Genomic DNA, 22,678 nt, shown 5'->3' on the forward strand with positions numbered 1-22,678 from the left:
GTTGTGTTTATAAACACTAAAATATACTGTGTGTTTAAAGGCATTTAATTTAATATAATATAAACAGTTACAGCCATCATCACTCTCACAACAGTGGCCGCTACAACATGGATCCTAAACAGGTCGTTGATGCAAAGATGATTTTTGTAAATTTGCTTGGTGCAGCTCTTCTAACAACATGTCTTCCTTGTGTGGAGGACATGTTGGCACACATTAATATCCTGAGAAGATTTTGAATCTCCATGATTTTGTGATGGATGAGAAAACAGAAGAGGAATGGGCAATGTCCACATTTGTGCAAATACAGAAGAGCAGTCGATCCAATGTCAGTCTTTGATGATTTCAGGATCTTGGTTTTCAGCTGCCAGTTTCAGCTGGTTTTGTTTCTGCATGTAGCGGTATCCTCGCATCGCGCACAAGTATCCTCCATAAACCGTCAGCAGCATCATGGAGGCGGAAAAGGTCCGATAGCCGATGTCAGCCAGGCGCTTTCCAGAAACCATGATGATGATCCTGAAGGAACCAGAAAGCCAAAGTCAAGAGCAGGATCAGCAGCAAAATAGAACTGGACTGGAGGAAGGTTAGGTTAACTTTTTTACAAGTATGGGTATGATGACGAGAACAAAGTCAGACATGAAATGATATCCTTTGAGATTTGACATAATACAAGGTATATGTGTTAAATAACATTAGAAATCTGCAGGTCAGGATAGTTTTACAGTCGTATTAGGTTTTTATTTCGTTTTTGCAATGATTGAAGTTCTTTGATCTACAGTTTTTAAAAATAGAAATTGGTATTTTGTCTTCATTGATCGTTTTAAATAAAGCTTTTCAATATCATGCTACATCAATACTCCAATTTTAACATTACCCAATCAATACACCTTTTATATGTTGCACCAGATCCCAACAAAAGTTCTCACAGGGCCGTACTCTTTGTTTAATTACATTTACATTTCTCATACCAACATACCAAACCTTGAAGGTTCTTCAAATGCATATTCTTGAGTATTTATATTTTATTTCAAGTGAGATATTATTTACCGATAAATATTTTTACATGCAGACCTAATTGGAAAAATATTTTTTGGATTGATTAACAAACAAACAAATAAAAATCAATGTAAGCGACACTTCAATACCAAAATGTTGCTTACAATGTAGTTAACTACTTGTAGTTGGACAAGTTGCATAACTAAAAGTAGGTTTTTTGATACTGATAATAAACTAAGAAATACTGTGTTGTGGTAGCAAAATGATACAGAAAGTGGCTCTTTCACAGAAATTCAAAGTAAATGTGCAGTTATGAAACACCTACCGTTTTTGTTCTGCACAGGTGCATCAAGTTTCGACGATTTGTGTTTTTTCAGATGTAAATGGTCTGTGATTAAACCATACTGAAGAGGATCTGATAAAGAGTCACACATCAAACTGCTGACTCTGTAAAGCGCATTGAATCTCTTCTCAGCAGTATGTGATGTAAATATGTATGAATGTGTTTGATCACTGTATCACTCCTAGCTGCTCATTCAGCTTTTCAGTGCATCCTGATTCATCACGTTTTTCTCACGCTCTCACGTTCGCTCTCTTACCTTTTACTGTTAAGGAGAAGAACGATATCAAACACAGGTTGTAGGTGAGTTATCCTCAATGTCAGCTCGGCAAAATGCAAAGTTAGCACGCAGACTAACTAACCTTTGCTTTCGTAAGATACGGCAAGCCAGAGGGGACTTCTGTCTTCAGCTGTAAAAAGTGCGCGCAGTGTTACACAGCGCCACCTACAGACGCGGAGTAATACAGTACATATAGTCCCGTTTATATCCAAACTATCATACAGTCAATATTATATATTTTGTTACTATTTTGTATACATTTTTTTTAAACATATTTATTAATGTTTTTCTTATGAATGCCTTTCTCTTCTTTTTTGATTATATGATGTCTACTGAGAAATGCCATTTCCTATTAGAAATTGTAATGTACAACTAATACTACTACTAGTAATAATAATACTTATTATTATTATTATTATTATTATTATTATTATAAAACATACATTATATTGTAACATTCTAGGACTCAAACCCAGCCCACGTTTATAAAATAAAATAATAAAACATGCCTAGATCTCATATATTTATAATTAAGTTTGTATCATAATAATGATGTATGTATTTATATTTTAATAATACAAATGCTGAAAATGTAACACGTAGTCAATGCTTTACAGCCCCACGATTTACCAGAGACACAAGCAGCTTTACCGCCTGACCTGGTTCGAGATTTAATGTTGTGAATTCCTGAAGAACAGGGTATTAAATGACAAGTCTTGAAGTATGAACACGTATTAGAATAGTTATATTCATAATACTATATCTACTGCGACAACGTCACAGTAGGAAAACAGGGTTGTCAGTTTTTTATTCTGCTAACATCCTTAAAAGCAAGAAGCAGGTAGAAGTAAAGAAATCCTGAACAGTAGTTACATTATGATCTACTTCAGCATGATTTCTACATAAGGATGAAGCATTAATAATAAACCACTAGTAAATAAATAAAAAAAAGCAAAAAACTTGAATTTGGGTCTGAAGTGTCCTTTTTTTTTTTTTTTTTTAATCAAACCGACCAAATACAGTAATAAACCAGGCACACAGACCAATGACTGTAAATGACACAGCCTACAGTCTAACACTGTCTAGACACAGACCAGAGCTTCTTTTCACTATGGGACACGTTTCACCCGGACATATTTTGGAGGCGGACACACTACAATGGCAACATGCACGACAAGTACCGATGATAAAGACATCACAGATCCAGGAGCTGCACCTCATGGCAACTTCATAAACTATTACACCTTCAATCCTCCTGAAGAGCGTTTGAGACTGATACCAGCTACACTCCTTCAGGAACTAAGACGCAGCGAGGCTCATGAAGACACGCTGGTCCTGGACGTGGGATGTAACTCAGGAGTAAGTAGAGATCTACACCCTCTATTAACAAAGCTTTTTAAAAGCAAACTTAAATTATTCGGACACTAATATTTACCTTTACCTCTCTTAAAGTATGCAGCAATTCAAATCTACAAGCTGTCATCATCCAAATCGAATTATCTGCATATAAACATTTATCTGTGATGCATAACTAATAGCTTTACATTATGATGAAACATGGCACCTTTGGGATTCATCTTAAAATTTAAGCAAATTAAAATACACAATACCTCCAAATCTGTCCTTTTATTGTTTACCTGTGTCAGGATCTGAGTGTGGCCTTATACAAGCACCTGGTTCAGGAGCCGGCATGTGCAGAGGAGTCAGAAAACAGGAGAGTTCACCTCCTGGGCTTCGACCTGGACGAGAAGCTCATCCAGCGGGCTCAGCAGACCAACCCTTTGCCCGACTACATCTCCTTCATCCCTCTGGACATCACTCAAGACACACACCAGCTGCAGGACTACCTCAACCAGCACGGCAGCTCCCACTTCCACCTTTGTGCGTGCCTGGCTGTCACCATGTGGATCCACCTGAACCACGGAGACTCCAGCCTGCTGCAGATGCTCTCTCACCTTGCCTCCATCAGCCAGCATCTCCTGCTCGAGGTGCAGCCCTGGAAGTGTTACCGCAGTGCAGCCCGGCGTCTGAGGAAGCTGGGCCGCTCAGACTTTGAACACTTTAAGACCCTGAAGATCCAAGGGGACATAGCAGAACATGTCAGGGAACATCTGGAGAAACACTGCAGCATGGAGCTCTTACAGATCTTTGGCTGCACCACGTGGTCCCGGAAGCTGATGCTTTTTAAAAGAAGACGAGACTGAGCGTCAATGCTGCATTGGGCTGCAGTTTAACAATTTTCAAGCTCGCCTGCATATTGTGTAAAATATTAACGCTTTTGTGTACAGACAGGTGTTCATCTTTGACTAAAAAGATAGTAAACACTTTGTTTTGTTTACTGTAACCTGAAGATGTTAAATTTGGCTCCAGCACCTGCTCAAAGAACATTCATTTATTTTCTGACATTTAATAGATGCAAGTAGTGACCAATGAATGTAATAAATGGTACCTGTCCATTTATTATATTATTACATCTACTATACATGAAGGGCTGCAATATATAACTATTGTCATTACAATCAACAAAGTTATTCTCTCATTTCTTTCATGATTGATCATTGAATCTATTGAATGTCAGTACAAAAAGTGAAGAATGTCCAGAGCATGAGTTCTCTTCACATGTCTCGTTTTTTATGTTACCAACAGTCCCAATCTTAAAATAATAAAGAAATCAAAATGTATTCATGAGCAGTAATGTGCTTATTTAACTCATTGTTGCAGCTCTAATAATGAAAATAGAAACATTTGGCTACAGCAAATTTGAACAAAAATCTTAAGGGCTAAAACCATGAAATATATTTTTTAATGCCATTTACTTTCCCCAATCGTTAAAAAAAATATGTTACACTTTCTGCCTCAACTCTGATGTTTTAAAAATGTCTGGATTGAAATCAAAGCTGGCTGAACCTCAGGCTTCATTAATAACAAACTACACAATAAAACTTGAGCACAACAAACATTAATTTTCATCATTTTAATTACAGAATACTAAAAATAACATTACATAAAATGTCTTTTTAAAAGAAACCATTGAATATTACAAAGGTTGTAAATTTTGTAAAGTTAGGATATAAAATCTTTGAACAGTGGTGCATAATTGAAAAGAAAAATAATTTTCATAAAATGTATATATTAACTGTTCTACTACATAAAAAATGAGATGGACACAAATCGCAGACAGACGAGATGAGTGGACACCGCCATTACCGCAGTGAGCTCTCCTTTCGAAGGAAGAAAGACTTGAGATGCACAGCACACGCCACAACCAGCTTAAGTTCTCAAGTCCGGTTTATGTTTTTAAAAAAAGAAGAAAAAAAAAAAGATGAGGGGGGGTGTCTGAGGGGTTACCATTTACAACAGAGGAAAACCAACAAGCTCGAAAGACTACAAACAGTGACTTGGATGCTGCTCCCAATATTCACACACATCTCGACTAAACTGGCCTTGGTTCCATAAACACACACTGTTTTTCCACAGGTTTAAGCTGTACAAAGAGTTTTGAGAAACCTCATACTTAAAAATCATTCCACCAAGACAGGGAAACAACGATCAGCCGTCTTTCAGTGTCGTTACACAGCCATTCCTATATCCTACTGTACAACTGGTCAGTCAGATCCACTGAAAGCTACCATGGTCACATAATTCAACATCAGGAGGTCAACCCTTAAGGAATTAGAAGAGACTATACACAAGAGGAGGGGGGGGGGGGCATGCATAATCCATCAGTGTGCTTGCTTTCTTCCTCTTTCTCAGATTCACCCTGTCACTTCATCATGAGCCCTTGTTAAGGTGTTTTACTTGACGCCACAGAATCAAAAAGGAATCACCCATCGAGGACAGTCAGAGCCAGTTTGGACCGCGAATGTCCCTCCACACGTACGACACACTGGCCAGTCACGTCCGCACAGAGGTATTTCATTAGTCTCCTGCTGCTTGGGAGACGCGTTGTCACATTTTTGGTAAACAGACCCAGGAGGGGAGGGGGATTAACAGTTTATTAAGGTGTTTGTTTAAAAATGTCCATGATATGGTTTGAATTAAGAGTTACGCTGAGTGGCAGAATCACGGTTTCTTCTGTGCAGTAGTAGTGGTTTTATTGGCCCATGAAGACCGGGTGGAGAAACGCAGAGAATAAGAGTGAGAGGGGAAACAGACGATAAACCGGAGGACATCTCAGAAGACAACAGAGGCATTTAAGGAGGAGAATGAGGCGACAGACACCAGCAGAGCTACTTGGTTTGGCTGGTGTGTCGCTCAGACAGCTGGAGTTTTTTGTCACCAGGGAAACAGGAGCTGCTGCTGCTTATCATGTGAGCTAATAATGCTGTCTAGGTTCAGATGAGTCCCCCTGAGTTAGTGCACACGTCAGAGTCAGGCAGGCGGAGCCCAGTTGTTCGTTAAGAAATCCACAAAAAGAAGTATTAAGAAAAAAATCAATTTTATAATCAAGCTTACAATTAGCTTTGGAGAAAGAGAGAAAAAGAGCCCGTCGTAGTTTTTACAAGTCTGTGATTAGGGAAGGGCAGAGCTGATGTTAGTGTGAAGGAGGAAGATGGGGAAACAGTTCAGGCGTAAATACTGCCGATAACTTCTGAGTCCTGCTCATTTCTGAAAACTGACAAGTTCTGCATTTTCTGTTGTGAATGTGCGCTTTGTAGTGCCCAACCAGAGACTGGGTTGTGTTGTTCTGAGCATGCTCGTACTTTAAAACTGGAGTCTGAACATCTGACATGATTCTTGAGAGGTGATTGGTTCAGGTCTGCCCAGCAGGTGAGTGGTCGGGGGGGGGGGGGGGGAAATCTGGTCGGGTGCTGGTGTTGCAGGTTTTCGCTGACTGTGTCAGTGAGACAGACAGGTAGGTAGACAGGCAGGTGGGTTGTAACGGGACTCAGGGAGCTGGGACTAAATCAAGGGAGCTGTGTCCATCAGGCCTTTGTTGGGGTCCAGGCTGGCAAAGAAGCGGACGTCTCGATCTTTGTCAGACTGCAGAGCCATCACAGTCTCTTCCAGCTCGTCTGAGTAGGCACAGCCTGGCTCTTTGAAGTATGCTGTTGACCAAACAAAAGACTTGGTTAGCTAGAAAGAAACACTAAAATAGTAAAGCATTCAGGATTAGTTTGCTTATTGAAAACTGAACCCATGACGAGACCAAAAACACCAAATAAACAAATAAACACCTTCATTACATAAACATAAGCAGTAGACTGTGGGTTATTGTTTGTTTCTATATCTTGCTACTGCGAAAACATCAAAGACAGGACATATTCTAACAAATGCCCAGTTTACCTTTGTTTGAGAAACATTTGCTTGAATCAACAATGTTCTGAGGTTTGAGAAAATGACTAAAAAAAATGGAATACACATGATCTCTTTACAGACAAAGAATCCACTGGCTAAGGGAAGAGAAAACTTATTAAGACACTGAAAGAATCGATCACATAAATAATTTAATCTTGTGTGCTAATACCTTTCTCCATGACACTCTGTCGTAGAGCCTTGGCCACCAGTACCCTGACATTGGCTACTGGGTCTGAGGAAAGGCTGAGCAGACTGGGCAAGAGGTGCTGGCTGAACTGCTCCATGGGCATACAGTCCTCCTCCACTATGGCCTGCAGACAATACAAGGAAAACATTAAAACGCAGAGTCACACAGCTGGCATGTTTAACACAGAGGGGAGGATGTACCTCCGTCACAAGAGCCAGCCAACAGAGCTGATCAAAATCATCCAAACAGAATGATCGGACGACAAACAGGCTCATGAACAAAAAGTGAACTACTGTAGTATTACCATATTACATAACTGGAGTCAGATGAAGGATAAAAATGTGAGTTACATGACAATTACATACCAAAACAACCGGGTTGTGTTTCCATTTAGAAATAATAGCATGTTAGAATAAATTATTGTTCAAAAAAGAATCTTTGCTTATGACCATTTCAATGTAGAATCTTAAACATAAAAGTGTCTTTAGTAAGAACATCAAAGGAAACCGTCACAAATGTTAAAAGACTTATGAATAGATTGAAAATCATTGTCCTCTTACACATGTTTCAATCCTGTTTGCACAAAGTCACTGGACACATCAGACAGGAGATCAAACAGATACAGAGCTTTCTATGGAGCTGAACTGCAGGTAAAGAGACGAGTGATGGGAGAGAATCGTTACAGACCTGACAGATGAAGGCAAAGGCCTGCCGCCCCACCCACTTGGGACAGTGGCAGAACCTGACGGTGAGTTCATTGATAAAGTTCAGGCCCAGCTCATCGGCCCCACATGCATACAGCTTCTGGAGGATCTCTACAACCTGTGAACACAAGAGGTGATGTATTACTTAATTGTAAGCTTCATTTATTTAACAAGTATTAAATGCAGACACTAACACTAACTGTTCTAACTTGCAGAATATGAGCAGATTGTCTTAGCATCGATGGTGAGGTATTTTCTACAGCACCTTTAAAGATTGCTACATATATAAAGCTATTTAGATAAAAAGTTGCATGCTGTCATTTGCATTTAAAGAAACAGTCATCCTCTAAATTATGCAGCAAAAGAATTATGTCAAAACATCTGTCCATTAACAGTCTATGTCATAGGAAGCTACAAACATGATTATCATTAAGAAAAGAAACAACCAATCTGACTCTGTTTTAAGGTAAGAGAATCTAACTACAAGCATCTCAAACATTCACTGAATACAACGTTATTTCTCTTTTGTTTACCACAATATCAAAGTTAAGGGGTGCAACTTCTTGTGGTCTTGCAGTAGAACATAAAGGGGAGGTATTAAAAAAAAAGTCAAACTCTTCCTAAAACAAATTACTCTGCACCCTCTGGTGATTACTTTTTCTTGTAACATACAGTAAGATGATTAAATCAGTCAGGGCATTACTGTATCACTCAGACACATCATCCGTCAGTGTGTCCTAAACATCTGTCACAATTTGCCAGCTCTTTCCCTTTCCCTCCAAAAAAAACAAAACAAAAAAAAACAACAAGTGTTCACTCACCAGTTTGTAGGAGATCCACCTGACCTCTGACACTTTGTCGGAGCATAGTGTGAGCGCTATCTGTCTGAGGTAGTCATACACGTCGTAGTGGCTGTACAACTCTATGATCAAGATCAACTGCCTGCAGAGAGAGGATGTGAGAGAACACTTTTGTCAAACGGGATTAATATTATCAATTTAGGAAATTAACTATTGGCAATACTTAAAAGGCACTCTAAGTCAAACAAAGAATTACAAGAGCACAGTTAAGTTCTACCTTACTGTCAATGAGAAAGACACTGTCTGGACAAGAGAGCCTGTATAATATTCTGATGAGTAAAGGGAAAGGAGACATACTCTGCCAGCTCATATCTGAATCTCCAGTTGCGACTGTTGTCCGTCACCATGAACTCCTGCAGCTGATACAGATACTCTCTCCTCTTGTCTGCGTGAAGCAGCTGAAACAAGAAATAAAACACAAATAAGTTCTGTTATCTTTTACCTCTAAAGCTACCGACCCTACCGTTTTCTCTCTGTTTGAAACTGTAATTTTGACTGTAACCAAAACAGCCACGTCATCCTTTACAGTATTGGTGACACATCTTCAACTAAAACTGAATAAAAAACGGTCATATCTCACCTTGAGGAAGTCGTAGAGGTGTTTGAGCACCCCAATGCGGACCTCATCCAGGTCTTTAAGGAAACCGTTGAAGATGGGCACCAGATCAGCTGCTGTCAGCTGGTCTCCCAGGATCACTGCCAGCTCATGGATAGAGAAAGCCAGCGTACGTCGCACTTTCCACTGCGAATGAGATAGAGGGGGGGGGGGGGGGGGGGGGGACCCAAAAAGGGTTACATTATCAGCCTTGATCCAGCAGGAGTCCTGGTAAGAAAAAGTATTTTTAAAATGCTCCTAATATAGGAACTCTACTTCTTGATGTAATTTAAGGCTGCTACTTACACATATTTTCATTGTTATTTAATCTGTGATATTTTTTTTATGAATCAAATAAGTTGTTGTTCTATAAAATGTCCAAAAAAGTAGAAAAAAAACTTGATAAGCATTTCCTAAAGCTGAAGACAGCTCCCTCAGATATCCTTTATTTTCAACCAGACAAAAATGTAAAACAGAAAAGGTGTAAAAGCAAACAAATGAGAAACTGGAATGGAGGAATGTTAACCCTTAGAGAAAGTGTAAACAGATAAATCTATTATCAACATTGTTGGTATTTTGTATAGTAGACTACATTAGAGCTTCAAAGATGATTTGTATTTGTAGTCATACTAAATGATAATGCAATGTATGAGAACATTTTTTTTTAAAGGTAACAAACATGCTGTGGCATTAATCTGAGCCCCTCCCGTGACCGGTCTGAACCTGCAGCAGAACAGTGAAGCGTTGTCATGCTAACAGTGATCGTCAGTGCTGTGATGAAGTAATGAGCAGCAGTGTGACTGAGAGCTGTCACACGCCCTCCGCTGCAACGTTTCCTCTCACACATTTTCCTCGTAATCACAAATCCTCAAGTAACTCATTTACACAACAAGTGTTACTCAAGTCAAACAAAAGCACACAACTAAGAAAATTGCGCACAATGTTGAGGATGTGTTTCTAAATAAGGTGGCTGAAAGAAACTCTGGTAGCAGCTTTAAACATTCACTTCTCGACCTCGTTTAAAAAAACAACAACAATCTAGAACTGAGTCCCGTGATTTCAAACAGTGATGAGCAGACAGGTATCAAGCCTACACAAAGAATCCCACCAAATCAAATTATACTCACTTACAGAAATGCTGATCTACCAGAATGAACATTTAAAACGCTGCAAGAGCACTGACTAGTTAAGCTGATGAATCTACAGAAGATTTACAGACAATGTCTAAGTTGGAAGCAGAGAATCATTTCCAACACAAGACTGCTTCACCACATGTAAACATTAAGCAATTTGGTCAGTTTTGCACACCACTAGCACCCAGTATGTAAAGTTAAGATGCATGTACTTCTGTAAAGAATTAAATTGACAATTTCTTAAATTATATATATATATATATAATGCACTGGACGTTTTTTCAGTGATTAAATCTCTGCGACCACAGCTGTTTATAGTTTGTGTTTTCTGCACTGATTTCCAACAAATTTAAATCATTATTCCCACAGCTCAAAAATCCAAACAGCTGAGCCTGAAGCTAAATTATATTAAACAGAGCTTTACATCAAAGTCACATCAAAGTGTGGCTTCAATATCTGCATAAATCACAATACTAGAGCTCGTCTCAGAGTTAAACAGCAAATCCCCCATGACCCTCTAAAATTGAATTTCTCTGCCTACCTGCACATCAGTAGCGAGCGTTTCATAGGTGTCTTTGAGGCAGTGCCAGTTCTGTCGTCCCAGAGTGAGCGCGACCCCCGGCAGGCTGAAGGCACAGTGTTTGGCAATCTCTGTATCCACTGTCTGAGCCCGGGCTGGGTCGGTCATGGAGAGGTACTGATCCAAAAGCTGCTGCGGGATGACATTCTGCAAACGGAGAGAGATTAAAAAGATTGATGATCAAAGAGGAGAGAGGATGCATAGGGAGCAGGTATTCAATAATCCATGTATGTGCTTATCTATGCTAACTGTGAGGTTTTGATCAATATTTGCAGGATGATTGATAGAAGTTGCTGACCGACCTGGATCTTAGGCTTTTCCTCATACACTGGGCTGTGGGCAGAGTCTTCTTTTCCTTCCTCCTCCACACTCTCAATTAGTTCAGACTCCTTGAAAAAAAACCAAAAAAACCCACCCACACCATTAGGAAACAAGAAGGTGCACTGCAAATTTAAGATACATTTAACATTAAGGGAGCTAATTTTTCTCCTTTAGCAAAGGTCACAAGGTCATTAATCAATTGGTTGAGTTAGTGGCAGCCTTTAACTATCATTGGACCTACAGAGATGTGAAGGATACGACTGGTCTTCTGTTTTCTTCAAAAATATTCTACTTTCAAGACTGATGAGATGCACAAATCAAGATTGAGGACTTAAATCCAGTCTTCTGACAGGTGTGGAGTTAATTGCTTCATTCTCTAGTAAAATGCTGGATAAATATGATCAAGAAACACCCCTCAAGTCTGAAGACAACAGCCGGGCTGTTACTGTTAAAATTAAATTGATCTTATAACTAAGAAGGCATATTTTTATAAACGTTATCTTTTACTAATGTTGACATCATCATGAATATGTTTGAATACTAAAAATTATTCTTTGAAGCAGGACACAGCTAACCATGTCATGAAATATCTGACGAGTGGTGGTGCAACCACTGAGAGATATGTTGAGTTATAAATTAAACGATCTGTATCTACAGCAAATCTGCATGCTGCACCAAAATAGTCTCTTACTGGAACAGGCGAGTCAGATGGCGACTCTTCCTGGTCCTCCTGGTCCTCCAGCGGCTCAGTCTGTGTCTCTTCATCTCCTTGCTCCTGGACAGGGCTCGACTCTGATGATGGAGAGGTTTCCATTGTTTGCTCCTCTTCTGTGGGACTCTCTTCACTCTCTGACTGAACCTCCACAGATTTGCTCTCCACAGAGGGGCTGTCAGAGTCACTCTCACTCTGCTGTTCTGGCTGCGATTCAGTCTGGTCCGTGGGGTCCATGGGGTCTGTCGGGCTTTCGTCTGTGGGGCTGTCGAGCTGGGCTGCCTTCAGAGCTGCTGATAACACCTGGACTTGAGCTGAAGGTAAATACACCAAAAAAATGAATGTAATGTAGACAATACATTGGCAAAATTGTACAAATACTACACTCTTAAACCAACCTTGCACATCAGGGTCATCCATGTGAGGCTGCAAACAGTCCAAGACCTTCTGGATCTGGTCACTTGTAGCTTGGCTGGGGCTGGGCTTGGTATCAGGACAATTGCCCTCATGTTTCTCCTCCTCTTTCTCCTCCTGCTTTTCCTCATTCTCTGTCACTTCCGCTGATGTTTGACTACCAAGCATTTCAAGTTCCCCGCTGATGTCTGGTAAGGGCGATCTCCAATAATGGAAAGAGTTAAAGTTCTCGTCTGTCTGCTCTGTGTCTTTTGTGTTCCTAGCGTTGTTTGTAGTTTTTGAGCTGGCGTTGCTGTTTGAAATCGTGCGGGCGAAGCTGCTGTGCATCTCTCTGGGAACTGAAGCGTGGTTGTCGTCATAGTTGTGCATATCATCGGCTGTCGACACGTGCTCTGGGGAAGGTGTGGCGCGGCCGTCTTGATTGGGAGGCGTGTGAGTGATGGTTCTTCCTGTGTGGCAGCCACTATAGTCGGAGCAGTTGAGAGAGTTTAGGGAGCAGTCGCTGAAATAAGAGTAACAAAATATATATCTTAAACACAACTTTGTCACCACTGATAAGGAACAGATTGGTCAACCAACTCAAATTGTAGCATAAGTAGAGTAAATTTAAACTCAACAAAGCACATCTAAAAAGGTAACATGACTTTGGATTCATGAAATACACCAGTGCCATCATACAGTCGTTTACATCCCTGATTTGTAGATAAACCTTCCAACAAAAAGAAAAAGTCGGTCCGACTTGATAACATCCAGTGAATACGGACCAGTGATGCAATAATTATCAGCATCTGTGCCAAGAAACGCTCATAATGGTTTTACTGCCAAAACATAGAGTTTACTTTACTGAGTAAAAATACACCTTTTAAAAACTTGACAAGATAAACAACAAATAAAAGAGATACAACCTGTACCAATACACAAAATGCTCAACGAAAAATAAGATTGCTGATGAAACCTACCTGTCTAATGTACACCTGGGGACCTCTAGTAGTGCTCCATCCTCCCTGAAGTGAAGGCCTGTGCTGGAGGGATTGGCAAAGGTAGAAATAAAACGTCCCAGAGACTGAAAGGCAGCCTGTCGCACCTAAAAGTAGAGAACGGGGAAATATGTCAGTTCCATTATTATCACCACAGAGATTTTTTAAATCTACTGAGCAGGATCTTCATCTGTTCATGAGCAGTTTATCTGAATTGAGCAGCATTTCATACCTACTAATCTACATAATCTACAATAGAACACCGCCAACAACACTGCTGGTCTGTTTGTACGTTAGTGTCTGCATATGCAGACAACATCAAACTTTCTCAACTGTGTGTGAAACCTCATGGACGTGTGTAGAGGCCAAATGTACAACACATGGACCCACACTGAAAATAAACATCACACTCAAGTCTAGTGACTCTTTAAGGCCAGAACACTGACATCCTTTAAGCTTCAAGCCATACTGAAAATCACATTTGCATTCAAAGTAGTATATTTAATTGCCAATTAATAGGTGCATCAGTTAGTCAAATTCTCTTGTGTTCATCAGCACCCCACCACTTGTTTTGTGGAAAAAGATTTATTTCTATGAATTACTTTGCAGTTTTTCGATAAGCAGAATTAAGTTTTTGCTCCCTTATTTTTTACATTTTATCTAGCAGTATGATAGTGTAAAAAAAAAAAAAAAAAATCTAATGAAAATGAATAAAAAAAAAAATTAAAAAATTAAAAAAAAATCAGGAAGTGATGATGCAGTGGATTCTAAAATTAACTGTTCAGGAAGTTACACAAAAAAAAAAAAATGATGTTATGAAAGCTTATGAATTTCAAATTGTCCTCAATTTGTGTGTGTATTTGTGTGTGTGTTTGTCTTACCCAGCGAGACTGGTCACTGATGAGACTGATGAACAGTGGGGACAGTTTTGCACGTCGCACCTCTGGAGATGTGGAATTAGAGACCATCATGAAGCACTCAGCACACGCTTTCCTGATGCCCCACAGGCTGTCTGAGCACAGGTCGAAGAACTTGGGCATCTAAAAACAACCAGAACAGAGTCTGAATAACTTATTATTGAACTTTTTAACTTGAAAGCATATGACAACAGCAGATGCATAAGGGTACAATTGTGGTGTACATGTTTCCATGTGATGTGTGAAGTGAGTTTAGGAACATAAAAACACAGAGATAATTTGACGCTCTAAGGCAACACTTCTCTGATGTGTTTTGTGAAGGACATCAGTACAAAGCCTATGTGTTACATAAAGTTGTAAACGGTAGTTGTATCACATCTGACCTGCTGACAGGTGTCTAAAGATAACTGTATAGATACGCTTATCTTCTAGCTGACAGTTTGGTTTACTTTTAGTTTTTTCACAGAATGTAAAACAAGACTGCATGAGTTAAAAACTCCTGCAGTGTGTTTAATTGTAGTATCAGATTTATTTCACATCTCAGAGTCTCTCACCAGTAGTTTTTCTGTGGCCTCCTGACCCACAATAGAACAGAATTCTCCGAAGTTAGCTGCACAGACCTGAAAGACACAAAACAAACATGAAAATCAACTCAACAAAGTGTACATGCCAAATAAATATCAATGATCGTTCCTTTAACCACCGGACATCAAGCAAAAAATATTACAGACGTGCATAGAGTCTTTTAAGGGCTATAAGAACACAAATAGAAAGATTACAGTATATATCAAAAGTTATTATGTTAACTATCATAATGAAGACATTTCAAGTTACTAAATCTCCTCCAATCATTAAGTGTGAGTGTACAACTTTGTCTTTCATCTTAACTTTGGTCACTTAGCAACAAGAGCCACATGCATTCGCTATTTTGTGTAATGTCTTGAGGGCAGTTTGCATCTCTTCAACGTGGGATTTACATGACCTTGTGAATATAATTTCCATATTTAAAAAAGAAAAGTCCCAAACAGTCTGGTATCTGGACTTTTAGCAGAAAAAGCTTCACTTAACTATTATTTTAAACCTCAAATTCATCATATTTTCATCTCTCGTTCTGTAGCTCTTTCTTAGGTTGCATTTCTTACACACACAGCCTTAAATTTTATCATTTTTTATCAGTACAATAAACACTACCGGTACTTCTATTATATTATATCATTAAAATGTGGTCAATAGATTGATACTCTGCATGGATATAATATGTTAATTTGGAGTCATGTTGTTCAATTTACCAAAAGCTGATTCTCTGATGACTCATTGAATGAAATGGGGATTTATATGTTTATCGAGACTGTTGCCCCGGGCAACAATAGCAAAAAACAAATGAACTGCAAAGTTCAGTCTTTAAAAAAATAAAAATAAAAAATATGACTACACAAAAGCAGAACAAAGTCACAGAATTAAATATATATATATTCCTGAGAATAAACATTCCTCAAAGAAACCAACAGCGTAGTAAGTGATGTGCAAAACAGAGTTAAGGCTGCTCACAGTGTTATTGCATTTATCCTGATGACAACCAGTTAAACCCTAGGTCAAATAAATGTTTGTGACTGCAGCCTGAAACAGATTATCTCATCGGTTGTAAAGTAATTTTAGACTTTATGAAGTTCCTGAACCTTTAGAGGAAGTGAAAATGGTTTTAGAGCGTTACCTTGCGGACTTGAAAGAGTCTGACGTCGCTGCACAGGTCGCAGAAGCGTGGCAGCAATAGATGCTCCACTGTGTCTTTGCTCAACATGGTGACAACTTTACACATGATCTGCCAGAGAAAACACATGGAGAGAATAATGAGGAGGTTTGTGTGTAAAGAGACTGAACCACATTTACAGTAGCATACAAATCATAATCACAGTCACCACTGAGCTGTTAAAACTGACAGTTCAGTAACACATGATATATTTCAGTTTATATGATATAAAAAACACAATCTCTGCTGGCATCAGTCATACTCCATCCAAACAAATACAGTGACCAATCATAAAGTAAAGTTATTAAAGAAAGACACTGGGCCTGTAGTTTAACAGCTGTTTGTCTCGTGGCATGTCTTTTGCGTTAAATTCAATCAAAGCCTTTCACCCTGTTGATGAGTAACGAATCAGTTTTATTAAATCTCTCTTAAATCTTACCGCAACTGCCTCGATTTTGTAGTCATCGTCACTGCTGGGTTCTGTGAGTTCAAGCAGAACTGGACAAACTTTGGTCTCCATATCAGCTTTAGATATCAGACCCTGCTCCAACAGAACGAGCAGCGCTGCCTGACTGGTTTTTCGCACCTGGAAAGATAGAAAGATAGAAAAAACAGTTTGAACTCTTATCGCAAGTTCCTTTTTCCTCTGAGAAAGAAACAGGCAGAAGAACCAATCAAAAGAAAGAACTGCTTAGAGATTCGTCTAAAAGATCTGCTAGAAAGGTAATAGACTAATCCTACCTGGTTATTAGGATCAGTGAGATATCGGACTACAATGGGAACCAAGTATCTTGAGAAAGCAGCAGGGAAGTTGGGCCGACTCTCATGTAAGAACATGGCAATGTTGGGGACCTGCTCCATCAGTTCAGCTCGTACTGTGGGCTCTGTGTGAACACATTGAAGGTTGACTTTCAAACATAAAAAGTGTTCATTACAGGGCAACAAGTGTTATGTTCACGTACTGTGTTAAAAGTTCAATAGTGTTTAATAAAGACAAATTAAAAGGAATAAAGGCAGTCAACAGGCTCAAATGTATCCAGAGACATGACTACTAAATAAATAAAGAGGAAAATACATCTACCTCCATCTTCTGACATTCTGGCAACTGTCTCCATGACACTGATAAAGTCATTTTCATTGTCACTGAACTCTCGAAGCACATCAAGCAGGCCGCGAGCCACGATCTGCCTAGAAAGCAACAAAAGCGTCAAGTTAGTGGAGTGCTTGCCAATACCTAGGAGTGCTGAGGGCAGACACACACACACACACACACACAACATAACACACAGTACAGAGAGAGCTGTCAAGGACATTATACACACAAATGACAGGAGGGTTGAACCCTGCACAGCTGAGCATGAAAAGCATTAAGACAAGAGCTAAACATGTTTCTGTGAGGACAACAGAGCAGTATTAGAGAAGCTATCTGCCTCGCTTTCACTACACAGAAAGTAGCGCATCATAATTCTCTGAAAAGAATATATAAATTTAAGTGTTTCTCAAGTTGGAAAAACTGAAAAATACAACTAGCATTGTCAAACAAATGCCATGTTCAGACAGACACCATCTGCCCCTGGCTGAAGTCTTTGGCATTCCTGCACTATAGAGTTAAAGCGGGTATGTGATAAGTAAATACACAGGAATGCAGATGTTATCCAGAGGACTATAAAAACTCATCGAGATGACTTGAGATGGAACAATGTGTTAATTTAACATTCAAATATTTTATTTTATGATACAATTAATGCATTATTCAGTAGCATTTAAAAAAATATGAAAAATGTATCATGGAGTAACTTAAGGCTCATTCAGCCATTTACTTTGCAATCAGGCAACACAATGTGCACAATCTAACAATGAAACTGTCTTGTTTATATGTTGTTTATAATGTTAATGTTTATACAGTATAGAACATGGAACTTAAATTAGCGCCAAACACTATTCAAAAAATTATTTTACAATTTAAAGAGCATTTAAAAAATCTGGTCCAATCTTTATTATCACTTTTTCTACAAGAAGTGACACCTCAATCATTTCACAGATGTTTCCTAGAAACAGAGTTCCACTTGGTTGCAGATGTTTCCTTCATGTTCAAACCACTGGGGACAGAAACATGCTTGCAACACAAGTCATGAACATGAAGACACATCAACCAAAACTGCAGGTCAAGTTCAAAATCACACCCAAGTTTTTTTTTTTTTAATTACTTTGTAGTTTTCCAAAGTTTACTTTCACATGCAATGCAAAAATACTAAAGAAGTCATCCTTTTTAAAGACAGATTAAAACATAGTACTTTTTTTAATTTAATCACACACTGAACAAAAATTTACATAAAGGGTGATATAAGCTTGGTTACTGTAAATGGAAGGCCATTTAGAAAAAAGGATGAATTTCCATTTCCTGAATGATATTGTGGAAACAGCCATGGTCAAAAAAGAAACATAATTGAATAAAGGCAATGTGTGGCAATTGGTAAGTGTATGGCTTTAGTCCATAAAGCTTTCTTGAAATACCTTAACTTTAAAAAGTGCAGATACAGAGGTCATTGATTTTAATTTATTGTATCCATTAACGTAAGCTACGAACAGCAGGAGCAGCAGTACACAAGTGTAACTAAAATAAATTGCTTGTCCATGTTGCGTTAAAATTCTCCAATCAATGAGGACAGCAACTTATTGATGTCTGTCTGTCTGTCTGTCTGCTACCAAAGCATACAGCCCATTTAGACTGTATATTACACATTGATTCAGTTCTTACAGTTAAGTACCTAGGACACTTTTAAAGCCTAGCTCACACTGCAGGAGTTTTTAAACACTTTTGAATTTGGGTAATATCACACACGAAATAAGGAGACTATAATACGGAGTATAAGGAGAATCATAACAAATATTCTTCTCCATAATCTCAAACATGCTCACACTACAAGATATGAAAATCTTGGCACATCACAGACTACTGGATTTTATTAAGATTATCATGCCCAGCCGAGGAACCATCACCTTCCGCGACCTCATGTTAACCAAATAACTGGCAGTGAAATTTCCGATTCTAATGCTTTGTTCAGAGAGGAAAAACATGTAAAAAAAACAAAGATGTTTTGGGTGATAATATGTCTGGGGAGACATGCACCACATGGATTGTAAATTACTCAGTGAGAGCTTGAGGTAAGATTGTAACCGTCATATGCATTACAGTTGTCTGGTGCACCTGTGCAGGTTGCGTCCTGTCGCCACTACTGTCCACTTATTACCGTCCTCCCTTGTCTCTTGTGATTATATTGTAGTCACACACGACTTCTGCTAGACCCCTTCATGATGTAATCATCAAGATTTTGAATTCTAAATATCAAACATGTTTGAAATAAAGCGGGGCGTCCCCGACGATCTCCGAACAGATCAGGGGCGTTAAGATTGGTTCTTTAAAACAGTCACACTACAAGATAATCTGAGCAGAAAATCGCTTCCACCAGCCTTGAGTCTGGAACGACCCTGCAATTCTCGGGAAGGAATTGGACGTCAAATCGGCCCAATTATCCTGCAGTCTGAGCCAGGCTTTACTGTACTTCTATTTTGTTTTTATGTTTGATTTTCTGCATGCACAAGTTGTGTTAACCTCATCTAGAGTCAAAGCCTGAACACATCATTCTTGAATGTGACTAAACAACATGTCTTCTCCATTTACTGTCATTGTCTGATTTGATGTTCACCATTTTGTCTGATTTTGCACAATGTTGACTCAACAGCACACCACAGGGCTCCCCTTACCTGTTGAAGACATTCTCACTAAAGGCATATTTTTCTAGCCTCCCGAGAGGAGTAAGGTTGTCCTGTCCCGCATCGAGGAAGGCTGTGATGCGGATGCCGTCGCACTCTGAACCATAGTCATCGAACCCAACTGGAGGAATGGAGAAGAGATCAATTTATAAGCACACAAACTGGAAACATGTCTGAAGCACACAGCTAGCTGCCAGTCTACAAAAACAAAACATTTGAATGAGGACTGACAGATAAATTACAGTAATCAAAGCGCCATGTTGAATTTAGTGAGTCAGACTAAATGTGTGAATAAAGCAGAAAGTCTTGTGTCTAATGGTTTAAATTATTTAATTTTCCGGCCATAAATACACACTGGCTTTGCAGTTGGATCTAAACGCTGTTTCATCACCCTAGCTAATGCAGACAACAGGGACTGTTGGTCTATATAAATGCTAATAATAGCATAGTGTAAAACCCTGAAATACTGTTGACAGGTATGAATTTCACATGGGTGCATGGGGCTGCCAAGAAAGATGATACCTCAACAAGTCTAGTAAACACCAACAGTCCCACATATTTGCTCAGAATTAAACTGTCAATCCATATATTGTTTGTTTTTTCATAATAAAGAAAAACAAGTGTACTCACAGTCATCCAAATCATCGTGGCCATCTTCAAAGTATAAAGATAGACCTGCAAGGATAAGGCGATTAGAGGGGGAATCCATTGCGAACAACATGTCATCAACATACCATTTATCTATATAGGACCACTCCCCCTTCAAAATGAAAGGAGAACTGGGTTGGCAGGTTTACAGGCTGACAATTACTGAGAAGGGACAAAGTCTGCTTCAATCAGACAATAAGTCAGTGTGCTGCCACTGAAATGCTGAGCATTCACATGACATCACAAGTGTAGTGATGCACAAAAGAAGAAATCAAAATAAGACAGGAAAGATAAATGTGATATATTTTCATGGATTTGAAGCTAATATGTATCTTAGTTCATTTCTTAAATACATGAGGAACATTTAAAAAACGTATCTAGTAAAAGGTGCTTGTTCCAACAGAATGCCACAGGTTATTTTGATGTACGAACAAACATCTTTTATTGCCTTCATATGGGTATTCGCCTGAGGTACAGATGCTTATGGCCTAAGAATTGTTTGTTAAACAGCAGGAAGCTTTCATTTCCGTGTGAGTAAGTTACTTTTGCAAATCTATGCATATTCTCAATGATTTTTTTGCAGTCATAAGACACCGAACCAACCACCTGACTATGTTCTCTGGGGTGTACATTCTTTCAAACGTTATATTTACCTCCACTTTAGTCTCGATATCCTTAAAAGTTGCCGATAATATTTGGGATATTGTTTATTTTGATGCTCATAATGTAAATTGGGATCTTTTTCTATAGTAGCATATCTCTTACATGCATTCGTTTTGCAGCAATGACGCTTCAAGCTAAATTACAGTACCTTTCAAACGGGGTACTAACATTTCTATTCTGCTGGAGTTATTTAAGCATGAGGCTTGGCAAATCCCTGTTTGTGTTTTCAATATAATGCAGTCTTATTTCGTGTCTTAACTGTCTCCCACACAGGAATACAATCCTTCAAACAACGATCAAATACATAATGTATATTTAAGCTGGATCTTTAAGATAGTTTCCAGTAACTTTAGGGCATTAAGGCATAATAATAAAAAGCCTGAGAAATACAAAATGCTCTAACATTAGCTTCTATTTTGGTTGATTCTTGTATCCTTGTATCGCACAGTCCAATGAGAGGAACACAAACTTGACATTCAGAGAGTCACACACCAACACGACAAGGAAACGTGTTTTGTTTCTTTTAAATAAAAAAAACCCACTCAGTCCTGTCAACAGCACTGTGCAGGGTAGTCAAAAGAAGACCCTAGAAAGAGATCCCAGAAGAAGCAGCATGTGGTGGGACGGCTATAAGCCAGTGTTTACAGCTGGACAAGCAAGGGAATGTGCACGAAATGTGGAAAAACAACTGCTGCCTTGAAACGACAGATTACATGTTTTATTACAAGTAGATTAAACGTAACTGCAGCTGGTTGAACAAGACCCCGCAAAACCCATGTCGGCAAAGAAACAACACCTCCCCTTTGTTATGGTATAAAAGGAGGATTTGGTCAGCTTAATGGCTGAAAATGACTTTAGCAACATGGCTAACGTTAGCTAGGTCATCTCGCTAGCCTTTGCTATGGCAACAGTTCGATAATTATCGCTTCTGGAGGAATGCTACGACACCCAATGTCTTAAGCAGATAGTAGTTGAAGAAATCACCTGCTTACAATGAATATTCAACCACTTAAATGAAGCCCTGGAGTCACACATTTTCGATAACCCAAGAGAAGCTTTTCGTAAGCTAGCTGGCTAGTAGTGCTAAGTTTGCTAACACGGCTTGTCCAGCCCTTTCGCTTGACTTAGCTCGACTTAGCCTAGCACTTCGTCTGAGACCGCCGACAATGTAGTGAAAACAGGAGCCGCTTATTTAAGTATTGCGAGTCTGGAGCGCATTAAAAAAACAGCACAATAGGTGCCAACACGACGTGAAAAGTAGGAAGAAATTAGTGTTTAAAAAGTGCCATTACCTGCCATCTTGAGTATCGGCTCGGCTCTGCGGGCTGCCCGTCCCGTGTGGGCTGTCACCACCGCACAGCTGTCACTCAAACAAGGCAGGATAACTACTTCCTGAAAGTACTTCCTGATTGCTGCTGTAAGACCCGGTTGATTATAAAAGTTAAAACAACGACGGTGTCACTTGATCAGCGCGTCTCAGCTACGGCTCTACCTCTCGACATACCTGAACATAAACACAGCCTATGGGCTTTGTG

At 39.2% G+C, this 22,678-nt stretch overlaps 3 protein-coding genes across 4 annotated transcripts; 1 reads left to right on the plus strand and 2 right to left on the minus strand.

The window, feature by feature from the left end:
- Positions 1-29: 29 nt before the first annotated feature.
- Positions 30-1,746, minus strand: LOC132978210 (cytochrome c oxidase assembly protein COX14 homolog). Its single transcript, XM_061043338.1, has 2 exons — positions 1,593-1,746; positions 30-513 (listed from the first exon to the last, which is right to left on the minus strand). The coding sequence occupies exon 2, from the start codon at positions 501-503 to the stop codon at positions 327-329; it is 177 nt and encodes a 58-aa protein (XP_060899321.1). The 5' UTR covers positions 504-513; positions 1,593-1,746; the 3' UTR covers positions 30-326.
- A 978-nt stretch (positions 1,747-2,724) lies between these two features.
- Positions 2,725-4,294, plus strand: LOC132978212 (pre-miRNA 5'-monophosphate methyltransferase). Its single transcript, XM_061043342.1, has 2 exons — positions 2,725-2,972; positions 3,260-4,294. The coding sequence occupies exons 1-2, from the start codon at positions 2,772-2,774 to the stop codon at positions 3,815-3,817; spliced, it is 759 nt and encodes a 252-aa protein (XP_060899325.1). The 5' UTR covers positions 2,725-2,771; the 3' UTR covers positions 3,818-4,294.
- A 278-nt stretch (positions 4,295-4,572) lies between these two features.
- Positions 4,573-22,585, minus strand: ppp4r1l (protein phosphatase 4, regulatory subunit 1-like). Of its 2 annotated transcripts, none has more exons than XM_061043341.1 (20): positions 22,436-22,585; positions 20,463-20,507; positions 19,824-19,953; positions 17,140-17,246; positions 16,800-16,942; positions 16,498-16,644; positions 16,023-16,130; positions 14,866-14,931; positions 14,276-14,434; positions 13,377-13,501; positions 12,402-12,880; positions 11,983-12,317; positions 11,273-11,359; positions 10,932-11,117; positions 9,243-9,404; positions 8,960-9,060; positions 8,624-8,744; positions 7,786-7,920; positions 7,081-7,222; positions 4,573-6,661 (listed from the first exon to the last, which is right to left on the minus strand). In XM_061043341.1, exons 1-20 carry the CDS (start codon positions 22,440-22,442, stop codon positions 6,516-6,518), a joined length of 2,931 nt encoding a protein of 976 aa, XP_060899324.1. In that variant the 5' UTR covers positions 22,443-22,585; the 3' UTR covers positions 4,573-6,515. The 2 variants fall into 2 exon arrangements, with proteins under 2 accessions (XP_060899324.1, XP_060899323.1); XM_061043340.1 differs by having other exon boundaries at positions 12,402-12,919; positions 22,436-22,584.
- Between the last annotated feature and the right edge of the window lie 93 nt (positions 22,586-22,678).

Source organism: Labrus mixtus, chromosome 7 (assembly GCF_963584025.1).
Source record: "Labrus mixtus chromosome 7, fLabMix1.1, whole genome shotgun sequence".
Lineage (NCBI taxonomy): Eukaryota > Metazoa > Chordata > Actinopteri > Labriformes > Labridae > Labrus > Labrus mixtus.